This window comes from Mastigoproctus giganteus, chromosome 3, assembly GCF_048544385.1.
Source record: "Mastigoproctus giganteus isolate SK-2022 chromosome 3, ASM4854438v1, whole genome shotgun sequence".
NCBI classification, from domain to species: domain Eukaryota; kingdom Metazoa; phylum Arthropoda; class Arachnida; order Uropygi; family Thelyphonidae; genus Mastigoproctus; species Mastigoproctus giganteus.
The window spans coordinates 23,392,422-23,412,831 of record NC_143577.1 but is presented as its reverse complement, the minus strand read 5'-3'; the positions used below and the strand labels follow the sequence as shown (position 1 = coordinate 23,412,831).

The following is a 20,410-nucleotide window of genomic DNA, read 5'->3' as shown; positions in this document are numbered from 1 at the left end:
GAATACTGCAGTAAAAAATATAATCAGTTGGTTTTGAAGAAGAATCTGAAGGCAGAAGCATGTAAGCAAGCATGGCCAATGTTACCATGGCAGGCACACTATAACCAGGCATCAGCCCACAGGGGTGGAAAAAATCCTTTTTATGTAATAAGTGGTAGAATTTTCTGTTTACATCACCATTCATTTTAATATCCAGCTCTCACGACAACTCAATGTAGTCCTGATGACTCACCACTGCAGGGGCAGTTCACAAGTGGAACGTGCAGTTTGTACTGATGTTTTATTGCATCAGTATAAACTGTAGTGATGCAAACTAATTGTCACACTTTGACAATGCTACATGTAAAATGAAAAAAATGTTGCTATTTGTTGCATGTTACATGTAAAGTGAACAAGTGATTCCTATTATGTTAACTGTCATGCTACATTAACAAAATTATATATTATTAATTTTGACATTGTATATTTAGTTCAGAAAAAAAGCTTGACACGAAAATCAGAAAATAAATTCACCAAAACTTTCTGAGATATAGTATTAGTATTAGTAGTGGCAAATGATACAAGAAAGCAAGCTTATACAAATGATACAAGAAAGCAAGCATCAACACAAAAAAAAAAAAAAAAAAAATTTAATTCCTTCTCGCATCACCTGTCCATTCCCTCCAATAATTCTTCTGGTTCTTCCTTGAATTTATTCAAACTACTCACTTCCACAACAACAGATGGAAGTTTGTGCCAACAGTCAACCACCTGCTGGCTGAAGGCAACCTTCCACACATCTATCCTGCAACCATCCTTCCTCAATTTGAATTTATGCCTTCTCATGTGTGTAGTCTGAGTAAGAGGAAGAACATCATCAGCACTGAGATTGCTCAATCCATTCAAACCCTCACACACCTCAATCAGATCACCTTGCAGGTGCCTAGTCTCCAGAGGCTGCAATTTGTAGAACTAAAGCCTTTCTTTTGTAAGGCCACCCTTAAGTACCCTTCACTAATTTCATCGCCCTTCCCTGCACCCATTTCAGCAGATCTACATACTTCCTGAAAGGAGGCTCCCAGACCTGTATGCAGTATGTCCAAAATTAGGACAATCCTGGAAAATAGGGACATCTGGTCACCCTATCTTGACTAAAGTGACAGGATTTTCTGTGACCCAAACCAAGACACCCTGATATAACCGGTTACATTATAATAAGATATTTATTTCTTGCAAGTCAAAAATCAAGACCTTAAAATGTGGTAAGAAAAAAACAGTTAAAAAAATAAACCTTGAAACTGTTAATTGACACTAAAAAACTGAAACATAACTAACATTATACTAAATATAGCAGTTGCTTGATCATTAATAATCAGACCAACCACCATGAGCATTAGAAAACTTTTTCCTAAAATATCACATTGCACTTCATGTTCATCTTTAAGTTTAATTTTTTTAATAAAAATCAGACTTTTTTCTGTAAATGTGTATTGAATTTGTATGGTTTTTTTGGGAGCCATAAATGATAATTTAAGGTGTATTTAAATTATTTATAACCTCATCAATCTTAAGAAATGTAGCCGACTAACTAATGAATACTGAGCACAAGTAAAGGGAACTATGCTATTGCACACAGTATTAGTATTACTAGGGGCAAATAATGCTAGGTTATATTATATTATTTGTAACACTAATGTGTGTATGGCCTTTGAGCATTTGCTAAGGATTTCTGTTTACTTTTTTGTGACTGCATACCAAATCTGCCAACATATGTTGTACCTTTATTCAAATGCATTACTAATTGTAATCAGATACCTGACAACTTTTGACTTTCTAAAAGCTAGAGATCAAGTATTTGTAAACAAGAGGAAGGAAACAAGAGCTTTTTCAGAAAAAGCAGGAGGTTTTTGTGAAGTTCACAACACACTATAGGCGCCTCCGTAGCCAGGTGGGAAGGAGCAGCGGTGCGTTAGCACACGCTTCTTGATTAGACCGGGGTTCGAGCCCGTCACCACCAAATATGGAGGATGCGGAAAGGTCAGGGAATGACCACCGCATATCCCGGAGCAATATGGCCTTAGTTGCTAATGCTCCTAAAAACAAAATAACAACAACAACAACAACACACTATAAATTAAGTTTCATTAGTAAAATACATATTTTATATTAAAATACAACTACAGGACTGTTTACCAGTACAGTATGTTTTTAAACATTTGCTTACCTAAGATTTTTCTGTCTGTAGATTTCTCTTTAAATATTCTATTAGATATCAATTGGCTTTGATTGCTTCAAGAAAGATACCATTGCAAACTCTGTCCTCTTCAGAAATACTGAGTCAAAGATTTGTTCTTAACAATGTCCCTGGCTGTTAGACTTTCGATAGACTTGGCTATCAGGAGCATTTACAAATCTTCCCCAATAAGGAGGAGAAGAACTGAACTCAGTTTTTGTTTTTATAATATGGCTTGATAGTCTTTAACACTCAGCACTACTATGAGGAATTGTTAAAATGCCAAACATAAATTGGGATAATTTGTTATATTTCAATCTTCCTGGTGCACATGTCAGTTTCTCAACCAAGAACCACTGTACATCAATTCCTTCTCTTTCATAATAGTTTATAGACTTAGTTGCTAATGCGCCAATAAAATCCAAATACAAATCATAATAGCATCTGGTAGGTTCTCACACTTAAACTGACAGAACTGATGCAATAAAAACATCTGTTGCTTCATCTATTTCTTTATCTTTAATGACACCAAGAAGTGCTGGAAACTAGTTGACAAAAATTTTCAAATCTGAAATTGATGCACTGCAAATTGATCATGCATATAAATGCTACCTCAGCCATTTATAAGAACATTATTTTTCAATGGGAACTTGTGCATCATGTAGTTACTGATTTAAACAACAGAATTTTCTCCTCTTGTTTTAGACTATCACTGACCTTGGCAGTAGAAATGCCTATGATGACTAAGTCAGAATTATCTTTCTGGTTTACTCTGCTATGGTAATCAATTTCCAAAATGGAAATGGAAGATTTGAGAACTGTAGATAAAATAAATTTGCGCTTAATATTCTTCAACATAGGAGTAATGACCTTAATACACTGATGTGAGATACACTGGATTGAAGAGCTATGTTCTGATTTTTGAATATTGGCATAACATTTAAAAGAAACAAGCAGCAAATTGCTTTACTCAAGCCAGAAGAAAAAAATGTGAACAGACTTTCTGCGCGAGTGAATATAACGTGCCTAGAATTATCAGCTTGCTTGGCCTGTTACGGATTGCTTTTAGCAGAAGTTTGCAATTCAGAAGTTCTATTTCTTGAGTTCATCAATTTGTCTTCTTTCAAACTTCTGGATTATGAACTGGATTTGGACGTGAGTCGGTGCTGTTCAACTAGTGATTGCTTGTTGTACTTTTCAATTTGATAACACTGAAGAGTGTTTGTATTGCTTTTCTCACCACTTTTAATCTATTTTTTAAACAGAATGAAAGGTTGCCACTGCTCTACCAATCTAGTTACACAAACCAAAGACATGCTTCAAAATCGTTTGTGCTCTGTGACATAAATTAGTTGAAATTGTTTAAATCTAGCTTTCCTTTTTAGCATTTCTTTCTAGATAATAGTAAATTTCCAAAAAGTGTTCATCCACTTTCACAGGAAGACATATTACAGTTTTTAGACCTTCCACAACAGGTGCCTTATTAACATTAAGTGCTAGTATTTTTCTGAATAAATCCCACATCCTTTCAAGTTGCTCAGATGTCCAGTGTTGTTCCCTATGGAGTCACCTTTCAATGTTGCCACCAAGGGCAAGCCGCTTTTGATTTTATGATTTTTTTTTTTTTTAATTTCAAAAGGTCACCACATTGGGAATCACTCTGATTGTTGCCATTTGTAGCAATTGAAAATGGCCCTTTTTTTAGAGCCATCACTACCTCTTCTTTCCCAATCTGTGCGATTTCACTAACAATGCCTCTTGTTTTTGTTCTTACACAGCCATATATTTTTGCTACTCTGCTAACATGAAACATTTCTGAACAGTGCACCTGCATGATCAGCACACAACTCAGAGGAAGATTGTTGTATGACAAAAGATGCAGATAAAAATTCAGCACATATAACATAATCATCACCATGAAACACAACACCTATTTTTGCATTTATTCTATGCACTGCATGCTGTCATTATGCTCATCTATTTTCAGATGTCTGATTAGACCATGTTTCCCATTGCTTGAATCAAAAAATCACTTCTGCATATGGTACACCATGCTAATGTGCTACTTTTCTCATATTTTATAATACTTTGAAAATCTTGTGAATATGAATTCTGAAATTTTGCATTGCATTTCTTTGGCATCTTATGGAAGACATTGTTAATTAGATTAGCACTACAAAAGTACAGTGGAAATTATTGCATAAGACAGAACAATGCTATTATTATATATTTCAATTTTGGCATGTAGACCACAGCACATTTGACAGTCCATTTGTTAATGAATATAAGTATAAATTCACAAAAATCAAGAAAAAAAAAAAAGGAATCCAATTTTAACTTTTTTTTTTTTTTTGTGAAAAGAAAAGATGGAGAAACTTTCTGCTTAAAAAACAGAAACTTTTTGTCGTAAAATGATTAATCATGCCATTTGGGATGATTACCAACTGGACTCATCCCAAATGGCAAGATTCCATTCCATTTGTGAAGTCTTATATTCCATGTGTGTGTGTGTGTGTGTGCGTGTTTGTGTGTGTGTGTATAAATGTGTAGTAAGAAACATTAATACAGGGTCTGCAAACATGGATATGAGAAGTACACATAGTGCCTGAACTAAAAGGGTGTGAAGGATAGCAGAAAAAAGAAATGAAGTAGTAATGAAATAGGTGAAAGAATTTTAAAATCCTAGTACGATTATGAATTAAGATTATTAATGGCACAATTAACAAGTCAATAAGAAGAAATGGGACTGTGGAAAAAGAAAATAAATAAAATAAATTACAATGGGATATACAAAAATTACAAAGGGGTTTACAAAAGAGTATAACTGTATTCAGTTATGGGTGGGCAATTTTAGAAAGAAGGTCGAATTTAGGGATGGCAAATATGCAAAATCTGCAGACAGTTAAAAATTAAAATTGACACATGGCCAGGCATTTCAACGGGGACATACGATACGTTTCAAAAATTTCTCTATTTTTTTCTCATCTGTTTATAGAACTTATAATGTTACTATTGTACACACACACACACACACACACACACACACACACACACACACACACACACACACACACACACACACACACACACACACACACACACACACACAGAAAGTGTGTATATATATATTATATACACACACACAACAAAGATTTTTTTCTCTTAGTTCTTGTATTTTGTTCCCACAATTATATGTCTTTTTAAATGGTAATCCTAAACATTGAGACATGAAGTATTTCAGTACTATTAATGTGTTAGGAAATGTGGGCGTTGTATCAAAAGTAATGAGCATCTACTGGCTATTTGTATGCTGCAGATATATTGGCAAATAAGTACAAAGTGCAAATTTTAGTAAACTTAGTTCCATTTATACTCACAGCTGTAGCACATGAGCATCATCATTTTACCCAATCCCTCAAAACAAAATGGCTCTCAATAACACATCTTTTTGTCAATGTGCAGTGGTTGAATTCCTTTTGAAGGACAACTACTGCCAGCACAGGAGCTGTAGAGAGGTAGCAAAGAAGGTTGGTTAAACACTACAAGATGAAAAAGCTGACATTACCAATTACACATAAAGTGGCTGACCAATAGCTATCATGCCTTTCAGAAATGAGAATTTCTGGAAGTCATGGTGGCTATTAGGGACATTGATGCATTTCTAGAGATAGGATAATATGTGATACAAGAGATAATAAAGACCTTAGAATATCACAGGGTGGATTTCCAGTAGGATTCCTGCTTGTTTACAAATGGATAAAGGAAAATAAGCTTGGACATTTTGGTACAGATGGTTTAGCAATACAGCTATTGCTGAAGATTACTTCTGTTTAGTTTGTAACTGGTGATGAAAACTGATCCCACCACTCTGACCTATATCCTAAATAGAGAAACCAAATGTTTACTCACATAATATATTACTCTACACTGAAATAAAAAGAAATGATTTTTAGAATCATCTATAAAGAAGGATTCATCTGCCAAGTGCCAAGGGCCACATTTCATCAAGAACCACAAGACAACATCATCTAAAACAACCAAGGAACATAGCATTTCAACAACCTCTAATGTTCCTTGTTTGTTTTGGATGCTGATGTCATGGTTACTGATGAGATGGGGCCACCAATACATGAACTCTTTCTTTATTCCGCCATATGTTTTATCTATCATTTATCTTTTGGCTTTTTAGTTTACAAAAGCACATGCTGTAAAGGAGACATGGTCATCTCAGTAGCACTGTGTACCTTTGTAAGTGAGTGCAAAAATCATATTTTGCTATTTCAACACAGAGCAGCGTATTATGTAAATAGTTTGTAATTCCTGGGTATTTGTTCCCTTCATTTGCACACATTTCAATCCTGTCTTTATCTAGAAATTGGGTATTACTGAAGGTAAGCACAGGTTCAACAGGAATAAGAATATAATACAGTACATGCAGTCTCTTTCATTCGCATATATAATTATTTTTGGAGAAAGATGCCTATTTGAGTTTTACTAGAATTGAAATTAGTTAGACCATCTGATGAATAATGCACCTAATAAACAAGGACAAGTGTAAAGGTCTGATCTGTTTTAATAATATAATATATATATATACATATATAGAAGAGTTTTAATCTATCTATGTATATGTTGTGTAGTCTATTTAAATAAAGCTTTAAACAAATGCAACAAACCCTTCAAGAATTCAATTGTGACAAAAATGATTTATTAGGTTTCTTAGTTTGCAATCAAAGAAATATGCATTAATTAATATACAATGCAATGTCTACAAGAATTTTATGAAACTGCCCTTTTTATTCTGAAATGAAGCTCTGTGTTTCAAGGCATGTTTTCTCTTCATTAATTCATATTTATGGTTGTTAAAACTGTAATTATTGAGCAGTGATGGAAAAGCAATTTGCAGTGAATATCACTTTTAAAGAGTATTAAATTTTAACATCTGCATCATTTAGTGTTTGGCAGTTGATTTGATATTTGTTATGGGTAATATGTTGAAATCAGAATTTTCTCATGACTTATACGAGTTTCACATTTAACCATAACTGATTGAAGTATGAAAACAGCAGTTCAGTAGAAGAAATCTATATTCTTTAAACAGTAGTTCTTTGCTGTATATCAATTTGCAGTTTAAAAAAAGTGAAAGAAACTACTCCCATAATAAAATGCTCAAAATATTTAGTTTTGTGTATATGATGCAGTCATAGTAAATTGAGCTATTTTAAATGGGGAAAGAGGAAAAATTATCTTGGTATCTCTCACTACTATTAATTTTCCCAACACCAACACAGATGCATACGTGAAAGGAAATGATCAGATTCTATGTAACAGAATTTGACATGATAACAGCAGTAAAAAAGGGGGGGGGGAGGGATTTCTAAATCTGTAAGGAACTCTAAACTATTGCTATTAAACATAATATAGCAGAATAAAACATGCTCAAGCAGTGCAATGCCCATTTGCAGATGAGATGCATGCACAAGGGAACTAATAGCCATATATAAGCATACCAGGTTATATTTCATCATGCATCACACCTGTGAGTAATTCCCTGCATTCTTGCGTTTCCGCCTGTTACTTGCTCGTCGAAGGAAACTGAAAGTTGGTTGCCATCCTTTATCATGTTCACCATATAATCTGTTAATACTGAAAGAGATAAGCAAAAATATATAAAACAAACTACTGGTTAAATTATCTTCAATATTTATTATTTAAATTTTTAATATTTAAACAATTTACAGGTTCAGAACATTTTATAAGTAAAGCAGTTGACAGGAGGCGCCAAACAACCAACCATTCAACCATTCAGAGAGAATAAGACATCATTAGTGGTTATGTTGCTTTGGCCATTAGTGTTGAAACATTGTTACAAAAGAGACTGGCACAACTTAATCTCCAAAAAATAGAACAATTTCAAGTATGTAGTTTTAAAATTAAAGCCACAGTTTTACAACATTATGCAGGTTGTCACAATTTAGAATTCATATTCCCTATTGGATAAGATTTCTGATATTACGTAAGCCTTTTTTTTTTTTTTTTTTTTTTCATATTGCTATATTCTTGATTTTAAAGCCAAAACTGGAATAAAGATTACTGTTTCTATATTATGATTTCTAATAGTAAATTTTGCTTTTTTTTTTTTTTCAGTGGGAAAGTTGTTCTTGGTCATCAGTTTATTCTAAAAACATCATCAATCTGCTTGTAAAAATAATGTAAATATATTCATTTTACAATTTTATTTGCAAACAGCACTATTTTACTGATGTGATAGTCATTGTTCAACTCTACTCTGAGCTATGTAGGATAGCTGGTTTTTGTACAGAATTCTGTAACATTTTTTTTGCAACTGCAGCACATTAATTTTGTTAAAGACACAGTGGAGGGCACACCACATATTGTGGATGAAACCACGAGGAGAGAGTGGTAGAAACATGAAATATGAAAGTAATGTTCTCTATTCTCTGATTACTAATTTGTCAAAAAAAAAAAAAAAAAATGAAAATGATCACCATCATGTTCATTTCTAATTGTGCATGAAAAAGTGTGTTTGAAAACGCTGCCTACAGCATGTTTTCTAATCCAATACATTCACATTCCCAGTCTCTCTGAATTTTTACAAGCTTCCATATTAACAGATTTTGATGCTTTCAGACATTGAAACTGTCTACATAATGAATTCCATGTTGAATAGTTTTCAAGGACTCTTTTTCAGGTAATGTTTCAGTATGAATATATGCTCCTCCATAATAATGAATGCCATGTTTAATTACCAGCACATTGTAAGTGCATATTTAGTTTTACAGGTTATCAACAAATGGCAACACCAGACACAAAATAAAGAATATTACTTGTAAATTTCATGTCTTTAGCACTCATTCACTCAAAGTTATTCATAGTTGCATGGGTTCTCATATAAAATGATCACACTGTATTTCTGGAAAGGTCTAATCAAATTCAGTAAAACCAATTAAATTAGACAATTTGTGCAGGCTGTGAAATTTCACTTTGATTTATAACAAAGTAAAAGCAAAATATGTTTTGTGATTACTATGTAAGTACTGTTGACTGTTTCAAAATGTAATAGGCCTTGAATGCATTTGTATCATAAATTTAATCTGTGTATGATGAACACTGCCCTTTGAAATTCTGTTTCAGGAAGGACACTAACAACCATGCTCACTGATCTGCATACAGATATCTTGTTTTTTTTTGGCAGTTAGACAACTTGTAAATAAAAGGAGACAAAACACATGCTTCTTGTCAGAAAACATGAGCAAATTACCTTCTGTAGGAAAATTCACTGGTAGAGACAAGAACAAACAATTAATAATGAGTATAAAATAATATACAGCAGCATTATTCCATTTCTATAATTAAACAAAACAAGAAAAGTTCTTATCTACTTTGTGTCATCTTTCAGTTATAGATTTCATTAATGATAATTAGCAGTACCATGTAAATATCCATATAAGTCCTTCGTTTAATGCTCTAAATTGAATTACAGTTTAAGACTATTGAAGAAAAAAATACTATTATACTATGTACCAATATAGTATAGCAATTAAAGTCATGCTTGGCAAGGCAAACATTTTGCTATCTGAGAACCAAATTACCTTAACAATTAAAATAAATAAAGTAACTTAAACATAGAATTAAATTAAAGACAACATATGAATTGTGAATATAGATAACCCTAACACATGACCACTCCAAGGAGACATTCCCCACACCCACCAGAGGAAGAATATTCCTTGTGGCGTGTCCAGAACCCTACAATGGCCATTTTTTCCCCCCTGGAACATTAGTCCTTATGAGCGACTAAGGACTGTATTTCAGTCATTGACTACTAGTGAAGGAAAATTGTCACTGAATCCACTAACTGCACACTACTTGTTCCTGGCTTATGGGTGTGCTTCTTTGAGACCAGTTGTGTCAAATGTAATGGTCTGCAGTGAAACAGCTGTCTCGTAGACATAGGAAACAACAATAATATGTGAGCCTTCCTAGCGTGACCATTAACAGACCAATGACTTTGCGGTCACTGCAGATATTCCGTTGATCAGTGCTGTATCGAATTGTTTTGAGTAGTGTCTTCATGTTAATATATGTCTCTGTATGTCTCTTTTACACCAAACTGATTGGGTAATGGGGACGGATGGCTCTTAAGTTCCACTGTGCAAAAGGACAGCTTTCAAACATTGCTGTGAGGAGTTACTGTAGAGGTACCATTTGGATGTAATGTGTATTTTTGACAATTCTCTAAAAGCTCCATTAATATCATGGCAGTAGCAGAGCATACTGTTTACTGTAAAGAATGTCACCAAAACTTGCTTTCTTTTTTGATAGTGAGATACTTTGACATATCTTTTACTTTAGAGAGGGCTAGACCTCTAATGAGGTCATTCAACTGATTTGGGATAAATAACACCACTTCCAATATCTCATTGTCAGGTGTGTATTCAGGATCAACTGAAGTTCTGATGTCTCTGCCATTCTGTTTCAGCTTCTAAAGAATCTAGCTCATGATGTGGAAATGGAAATGCCAAACTGACATCATGAAGAATTGGTCTCATCACTGAATCCAGGTTTAGTAAAAAACTTGTCGTTTTTTCTTTGTTGAGAATCCAGTTATAATCAAATTACAAACATAACATTGTGGTCTTTTTCCCTCTCTCCATATCATGGGTATGGCAAATGGTACAGATTTTTCCTTTTGTTCAACCGGTCATATAATCCATTTGAAATGAGGTACAAATAACATGTGGTGTCCATATCTTATTCTGGTCACCTAGAGGACAGCCAAAGTATAGCTGGTAAATTTTCAAATAGTAGTAGTAGTAGTGGCATATGATGCAAGAAAGCAAGTGTATGAGCTTATGCAGCATTAGTCAAAAAAAAAAATCACACCATTCCCTCCAAATGCCTGTCCAGTTTCTCCTTAAATTTATCCTATCAACTTCCACAACGACAGATGGAAGTTTGTTCCAAGGCAAATTTCCGCACATCTATTCTACATCTGTCGTTTCTTAATTTGAATTTATGCCTCCTTAGGTTCATAATTTGAACAAGTGGAAGGATCCCATCAGAATTTAGCATGCTCAACCCATTCAAGGCCTTATACACCTCAATCAGATCACCATGCAGGTGCCTAGTCTCCAGCCACTGCAATTTGCAGAACTTAAGCCTCTCTTGGTAAGAGGATCCCTTCATTCCCCTCACCAATCTTGTTGCCCTTCTCTGTACATACTCAAGCAAATCTACATCCTTTCTAAAATGAGGCCTCAAGGCCCATGCCTTGAGGCCTGACCATTGCCTTATACAGAGGGACAATCACCTCCTTTTCTCTGCTAGCAAAATTGCTATATATCATTGACAAAACCCCATGACCTGCCCTGCAGCCTGTCTGCATTGTTCAAAAAACTTCATATCTGACTGCACAATCACTCCCAGGTCTTTTTCATTTTCTACCATCTTAAGTGTAGTACCACACAGTTGGTACGTTTCTCTGGGGTTACTTCTACCCATATGCAGTAGTTTGCATTTGTCAATGTTAAACTTCAGTTGCCACTTCTCAGCCCATCTGCCCAAATTTTCTAAATCCTGTTGTAGTAGCACACTGCCATTACTGTCATTAACAACCCTGCCAACCTTTGTACCATCTGCAAAATTTGACACTAAGCCTAATATACCTTCATCAATATCATTGATAAATATACAAAACAACAGTGGACCCAACACTGAACCCTGTGGGACTCCATTAATAACATTACTCCACGAAGAGCAGCACCCATTGATCAACCATCCTTTTATCAATTGTAGCAACTTACCCTTAATACCATTCTGCTCCAATCTTTACAATAGTCTTCCATGCGCAACAGTGTCAAAAGCTTTCCTGAAATCCAAATATATGATATCAAAATTATTTTTTGCCATCCAGTTCCTTTGTAACCACATTATAATAACCAATAAAATTTGTCAGACAAGACTTTCCCTTAACAAACCCATGCTGTGTCATCTGAATTATTGCTGAAGTCTAGTTTAGATGATCCTGCAATGCATCTTTAACCAGTGACTTCCATTATTTTACCCGGAACAGAAGTTAAACTAAGTGGTCTGTAATTACTCGTGTCACCCTTCGATCAACCTTTGTGAATTGGTGATACATTTGCACATTTCCAGTCCATGGGGACCTCCCCTGAGTCCAAGGATACTCTCATAATTATGGCTAAGGGTTTGCTTAGTTGTTTTGCTGCCTCCTTTAATATAACTGGATTGATCCCATCCACCCCAGGTGCCTTTCTTATGTTTAATTTCAACAATTCTCCTCCACTTTGCTCTCAGTTATTACAAAATCATTAAGCACCCTGCTACAATTTGATAACCTTCTGCCATTTTCAAACCTTAATAACTCCTCATGTGTGAATGTAGATGGAAAATACTCATTCAGTTTGTTTGCTATCTGAGCAGGATCATCAACAGTTGAACTATCGATATCAAGTGGAACAATCAGATTCATCCCCTTCCTTTTAGAGTTTATATAAGTAAAAAAATCCTTGCTGTGTGTCTTAGCGTCCTTTGCTAAAGATTTCTCATAATCTGTCTAACCCCCTTTGTGACCTGATTATAGACTAGCTTATATCTGCCATAGGCTTCTAGTCGCTTGATAATTTATATGCATCCCATGCATTTTTCTTCTCTGTCACAAGTCTCATTAGTTCATTTGATAACCATTTAAGCCTAAACCTTGAACAATATTTCTTAATAGGTATGAAACTTTTAGTGGCTTCGACGATTAATTCCTTCAATGCTTCCCACTTAGAATTTACTGTTGGTAACATCGTCAGTTTATCCCACTGTACAGAATTTAAAAACTGTCTGAGACCACTCTATTCACCTTTACGGAAGCAAAAACCCTTTCCTTTACTCCTGATGATAATTATATCTTTAAGTAAATCCCACATCAGTACACTGTGATCACTGCCACCTAGTGGTTCCTTTATCTGCAAATTCTTAATACACGAATGATCACTGCTGATAACCAGATCAAGAGTATTACCCTCTCTGGTTGCCTCTCGAACATGCTGCCACAGAAAACAATCATCCAATAAATCCACAAAAGTCTTATTAGTGTTTGTGTGACCAACCCACAAGTTCCAGTCAATATCTGGGAAGTTAAAATCCCACAGTATAAGACATTCTTATTTACTAGCCCACTCTGTACAATTTATCAACTGGATACACTTCTTTTGATTTTATGTTTTTCTTAATTAACAGCATGACACCTCCTCCCTTCCTATCCTGTCTATCCTTTTTGTACACATTTTACCCCCCAAATTCCAATTCTGCATTCCTAATATCAGTGTGACACCACCTCTCTGATATCCCAACAAAATCTGCCTTTGATGTCTTCACCAACACTTCAAATTCATCAAATTTATTTACTATACTTCTAGCATTGGTATACATGCAAGCATACATGCACCTATTCCTATTCCTAGTTAACCTGACACATCCCATATACCCACCTGTTTCATGATGACTGCCATCAGTCCCTGAAACCCCCAGCACCCCTCGCTCCAGGTCGCTACTTATTCTAATAGAAGTTGTGCAAGAATCACCTTCACCTCTGCCTGCGGCTACTTTAACCTTTTAGTCTGTGAATCCCCCCTAGCTAGTAGTTTTCCGACCCACCTAACACTGCCTCGATAGCATTAGCAAATATTCTTGCACCTTTTCTATTTAAGTGTATCCCATCCACAGTGATTGTAAACTGTTATGATTTAGCCAGGAGAGAGCCACACACACACACATATAGTAGAATTTGTAGGGGTGAGTTTTACACTTTTGAGGGATAACAACAAATGTGTTTCATTAATTCACCAGATGTTATCTGAAACAATTTATAATTAAATTATGTATGATATAACAAGGATATAGATATATTCAAATAATAACATAAATATGGATGTATACAAAATAAATAATAAATGAATAATAATTATATTCATGTAGGCTGGCTAAATAGGTATGCCAGTAGTATGATTAATCTCAATTGTGTTCATGTAATCCATCTCATCACAAAAACTCTAGATATGCTAGATTAAAACTGGAAAACAGATTTGGAACCAGTGTCCAAAGATCTATCTAGTCCAGATAAATTTGACCAATGAAAAATACTTGTCGACTAGTGTTATTACAAGGGATGGGTAATATGGTAATATGAAGAGATTTTTTTGTTTTTTTTTCCCAAAAAATTTCAAACACAATTCAGATCAACTTCTTAACAGTGTGGTGCAGATGCACAAGAAATTCTAACCTTTCTTTTTTAATTCTACTACCAATGACCTCTGTTATAGCAGATTGTTGAAAGCTATTCCCACATATTTTTCCATTAAAAATTTCAGGTTCTGTCTTACTATAACATAGTTTTCAAAAACCATCAACAGAATGTTCAGTTTTATCTCTGGTCATACATAAGTTTTGGCAATCAGGTTATTATTCCTTTTTCTAGTCCTTTTCTGTTTCATTATTATATTAATTTTAATTTTATTTGTATTTTTGTATCAGTATATCTAACTATTTGTCTATATCCTATTATCCTAACTTTGATCATGCTTCTGTATTATTTAATTTGCCACTGAGATTTGAATTACACTAAAATTCAGTAGTGTTTACTGTTGTTTTACTTTACACTTGCATTCCCTCTATCTCCTTGTTTTTTGGTTTCTAAGATCATTTAATTTAGGTTAGTCTCATCAAGGACTTAGTGTCAGTTAATAGTATTAGTAGTGGCAAATGATGCAAGAAAGCAAGCTTGTAGAGCATTAGCCAAAGAAAAGCCATCTCACCCATCGATCCACTCCAAGAATTTGTCTAGTTTTTCCTTCAATTTATTCAAACTACCCACTTCCACAACAACAGATGAAAGTTTTTACCAATAATCAACTTCCTGCTGGCTGAAGGCAAACTTCCACACACCTATCATGCAACCATCCTTCCTCAATTTGAATTAGTGTCCACTCATGTATGCAGTCTCAGAAAGCAGAATGCCATCAACATTGAGCTTACTCAATCCATTTAAGGCCTTAAAGGTCCTTGAGGCTGTCACAGACATTCCCTCAAGTATGTTAAGCTGGGCTTGCTACCTGGGAGTCTAAAACGCTGATGGAACTGATATTGAGGTAATATTCAAGTTGGAATTTTGGCAAAGTCCAGCTAGATATAACATTAACTGTGACAACCAAATGCTCTGCTTGCAACTTCACATTTGGGACTGTTGGTAACCCTAGATATAACATTTATATCCAGGGTTACTGGCATGTGCTAGTCCTGAAATACAACACAGTATACTGGAGGCGATCACCCAGGAATACCAACGTAAGTAGGGGTCAAGGTGCGGCATCCACACTGCAAGGAGGAATGTGGCTCCTCTGTGATACCAGGCAATACTAGGTGATAGATGAATCTCATCAACTGGAGCAATACCACCACTTTGCTTATTGGAAGTGGTGGAAATCATGTTTACTCTAGAGAGCAAAGCTCTAACAACCTCCCCTTCCACTATCAGCTAGTGTATAACCTCTCTGCCTTTACTCTGTGAGATGGTGATTGGAGGGAGTCTGAGTAGTGTGAATGTAGAGGGCATCACTGAGGCCATGTTATGGTCAAGGAGCTGGGTATATTCTTGCTATATGTACGCCATATCCAAAAGTTTCATTACTTCATACAATCTTTTCTTACTACTGCATACATCATGAATAGTCAAATTATCAGAATAAACTTATCTGTAAAAAGATCTAAACCTCCCAAACACTTCATTGTTCATTTGACAAATATACATAGTGTCAGTTCCAATCTCAATGATGTAAATTTCCACTTACAGTCTGCCAAACCACACATACTTTTACTGACAGAAGCCCAATTATCAGTTGATTCAACCACTGCTCTTCTCAGTTGTCCTAATCATTCACTATATGATTCTTTCGTTTAAAAGGTGCATTTGTCATATGAACTATTATGCTAAATTTCATCTGTTTCCAATTCATTCTCCCAATTCGACTAATCACTAAGAACTCTGACTTTCTCCAGTCCAACATTCCTAACAGCGAGGTAATTTTCCTTGGTGATTTTAATGTTCACAACTCCAGCTGCTTCTGTTTTACAGTCACATGGTCCCAGCTGGCCAAGAAGTTTAAACTTTTGCAATTACTAATGACCTTGAACAGATTGTTCATTTACCTTCCAGAATACCACACAATCTTAACCACAGAGTCAACATGCTTGATCTTTTTCTCACAAATATCCCTTCCAAGTACATGGTTGAGGTGAGTGGTCCTCTAGGCACCTCGGATCGCCACTTGATGATGATTTCTTCTCCAATGGAGCCTTTCTCTTGTGCCATTCTCAACCTTGTGTTGTTTGGCATTACAAGAATGCAAATTGGGTTGATCTGTGAGAATTATTTTCTTCTTTTCCTTGGTCAGATTACTGTTTCAAATCTTCTGATATCAATATTTGATCAGATCATGCCAGTGAAATTATTCTTGTGGGGATGAAATGCTTTATTCCACACTCCACCTTAAAAACTTATCCTTTACCTATACACCTTGGTTCCCCATTAAATGTGCTAAGGCTGCTGAAGATAAGAAGGTTTCGTATCGCAATTTGCATGCATCCAAATCTCTATGTTAATTTTCTACTTACACCACAGCTTGCAAAAATTGCAAATCAGTCTAAGAGTAGAAAACTTGCTTATTGTCTAAATGGTAGTTTAGCATTTTGGTCTCTTGCAAAGATATTGGCTGCAACTTTGGCCCTTCTCTATTCCCACCTCTGTCAAAATCAGATGGTCCTGTTGCCACCGCAGCTAAAGATAAAGCTCAACTGTTAGATTCATACTTTTCTTTTAGTTCATGTATTGATGATCTTGGCAAACCACTTCTGACCATTCCTAGTACATCCCATTCAATGCCTCCTGTGGTGTTCCATCAAAAGAATGTCAGAAGAATTTTGAATGGTCTTGATGCCAAGAAAGCACGAGATCCTTATGGTATTTCTCCACTTGTTTTCAAAACCTTGCTCCTGAGTTTACTCCTGTTCTGCATCTCCTTTTTACACTTTCTTTTTCTACCAGTGTTCTCCCTTCTGCTTGGAAATTTGCTCATATCCAGCCAGTTACTAAAAAGGGTGACAAATCTCTTCCATCCAATTATCGTCCTATTGCACTTACTTTTACTCTTTCTAAAGTAATGGAGAAATCTATTAACCACCAACTCCTAAACTATTTAGAAACCTTCCATCTGATCAATGATTACCAGTATGGATCCATCAGTGTCAATCCACTGGTGATATACTGCCTTATGTGATATACTCATGGTGATATACTGGTATATCACATTAACACCTTATGGTGATATACTGTCTTAAGGAAGGGAATATAGGCACCTCCGTAGCCAGGTGGGAAGGAGCAGCAGTGCATAGCACATGCTTCTTGATTAGACCGGGGTTCGATCCCGTCACCACCAAATACGGATGATGTGGAAAGGCCAAGGGAATGACCACCGCATATTCCAGGAGCAATATGGCCTTAGTTGCTAATGCTCCTAAAAACTAAATAACAAACAACAAACAAGGAAGGGAATGAATCAGATTGGTCCACTGGACATTGACAGTTTGATTGTTGATGAACCTGCTGAGGTAGCTGACAAACTGAATGAGTAATTTGCATCTACATTCACACATGAGGAAGTCTGTAGAGAAGGCCAGCTTATCAAACTCTGGCAGAGAACTAAATGATTTTGTAATAACTGAGAGAAAAGTGGAGGTAAAATTGTTGAAATTGAACATAAGAAAGGCATCTGGGGTGGATGGGGGTCTATCCAGTTAAATTAAAGTTGGCAGCAAAGTAAGCAGGCAAACACTTAGCTATGATTATGAAAGCTTCCTTGGACTCAGGGGAGGTCCCCATGGACTGGAGATGTGCAACCGTCGCCCCAATTCATAAAGGGGGATCAAAGGGTGACGAGTAATTACAGACCTGTTAGTTTAAATTCTGTACCAGGGAAAATAATTGAGTCACTGGTTAAAGAAGCAATGCAGGCTCATCTAGATGAGACTGCAGTTATAGTTCAGACACAGCATGCGTTTGTTAAGGAGAAGTCTTGTCTGACAAATTTGATTGTATACTATGATGTGGTCACAAAGGAACTGTATAAAAAAAATAATTTTGATATCATATACAGTAAGCGCTGGTTATAGTGATCACTGGTTATTAGAATCAGCCACTTTAGAGAATTAAATTCCAATGAAATGATTCAAATCAATAAAATACACTACACTTTTATCTTTATTAGAATCACATCTTCGGTTATAAGAATAAATTTTGAACACCTCTGTGATATTCTTCTAAAGCACATTTCTGAAGGTCACAACCATAAAACAATAAAAACAATTTGCAGTTTTTGGTTTATCGGGACTTTCTGTTTTTACAGTCTGTTATAAATGGGTTGTTACTACAGCTTTAAAAGAAGAAGAAATTGCCCAGTCTGATAATTTCACCAAGGAGGAGGAGGAAAATGAAGATGAACCCCAACACATTCCAGTTACAAAGTGACAAACTCGTGAAGCTATAGCATTGGAAGAAACTATTGCAACTGATCGTAAATATAGACTGTTATACAATATTGAAAAAACTATAGACTTTGTAGTGATAATTTAAAGCAATCTAAAATAAGACTATTTAAAATTATAATCATATTACAAAGCATATTATGTTTAATTAATATGTATATTAATTAAGCTACGTATGTAAGCACATATTTATTTTTATTTTGCTAACCTGTGGATAATATTCCTTCAATTGTCATGCATCATTTAATTGGTAATAAACTTTTGATAACAAATCTGTCAATTTTCGATTATTAGAATTGCCATTTATTAGAATCAAAATTCAATTTGGAAACGTGATCACTATAACCAGCACTTACTGTTCTTCGATTTTAGGAAAGCTTTTGATACTGTTAATAATAATAATAATAATAATACTGTTGCACATGGAAGACTACTGTACAAATTGGAGCAGTATGGCATTAAGGCCAAGTTGCTACAATGGATAAAAGGATTGTTGAGTGGGAGAAGACAGAGAGTGGTAATTAGCATTAGCATTAGTAGAGGCATATGATGCAAGAAAGCAAGCTTATTCAGCATCAGCCAAAAAAAAAAAAAAAAAAAACCACACACCACTCCCATTTCACCCCTCCGTTCGTTCGAAATACCTGTCCAGTTGAGCTTTAAATTTGTTTAGGCTATCAACTTCAACAACAAGTGATGGAAGTCGGTTCCACCAACCAACCACCCGCTGGCCAAAGGCAAATTTCCGCACATCTATCCGACATCCGTCCTTCCTCAATTTGAATTTATGCCTCTGAGGTGATTATTCTGAGCAAGATGAAGAATCCCATTGGCATTGAGCATGCTCAAACCATTCAAAGCCTTATACACCTCTATCAGATCACCTCGCTGGTGCCTAGTCTCCAGACTCTGTAATTTGCAAAACTTAAGCCTTTCTTCGTAAGAGCAACCCTTTGTTCCATTCACTAATCTTGTTGCCCTTCTCTGTATCCGTTCCAGCAGCTCTACATCCTTCTTGAAATGAGGCCTCCAGACCTGTATACAGTACTCAAGATGTGGCCTAACCATTGCCTTATACAAGGGAATAATCACCTCCTTATCCCTGCTAGAAAAATTCCTGTATATCATTGACAAGACACCATGAGCTACTCTTGCAGCTCGTCTGCACTGCTCAGAGAACTTCATATTTGCCTGCACAATTACCCCCAGGTCCTTTTCATTCTCCACCACTGTCAGTGTAGTACCGCAGAGTTGATACGTTGCTCTGGGGTTACTGTTTCCCATATGTAGTACTTTGCATTTGTCAATGTTAAACTTCATTTGCCACCTCTCAGCCCATCTGTTCAACCTTTCCAGATCCTGTTGAAGCAGCATAGCGTCAGTAGTGTCCTTAACAACCCTGCCAACCTTTGTATCATCTGCAAACTTGGACATTAAACTTGATATCCCATCATCAATATCATTCATAAACACCGAAAACAACAACGGACCCAACACTGAACCCTGAGGAACTCCACTAATAACATTAGTCCACGTTGAGCAGTGTCCATTGATTACCACTCTCTGTCT

The 20,410-nt window shown here is 35.6% G+C and overlaps 1 protein-coding gene across 1 annotated transcript in view; it reads right to left on the bottom strand.

Moving 5' to 3' along the window:
• LOC150087800 (voltage-dependent calcium channel type A subunit alpha-1-like) overlaps nucleotides 1-20,410 on the bottom strand; it is a 1,442,149-nt gene that overhangs the window by 142,586 nt on the left and 1,279,153 nt on the right. The window contains exon 38 of the mRNA XM_090369204.1: nucleotides 7,750-7,858. Within this exon, the coding sequence (XP_090225330.1) occupies nucleotides 7,750-7,858 (109 nt within the window). The remainder of the gene's footprint in view (nucleotides 1-7,749; nucleotides 7,859-20,410) is intronic.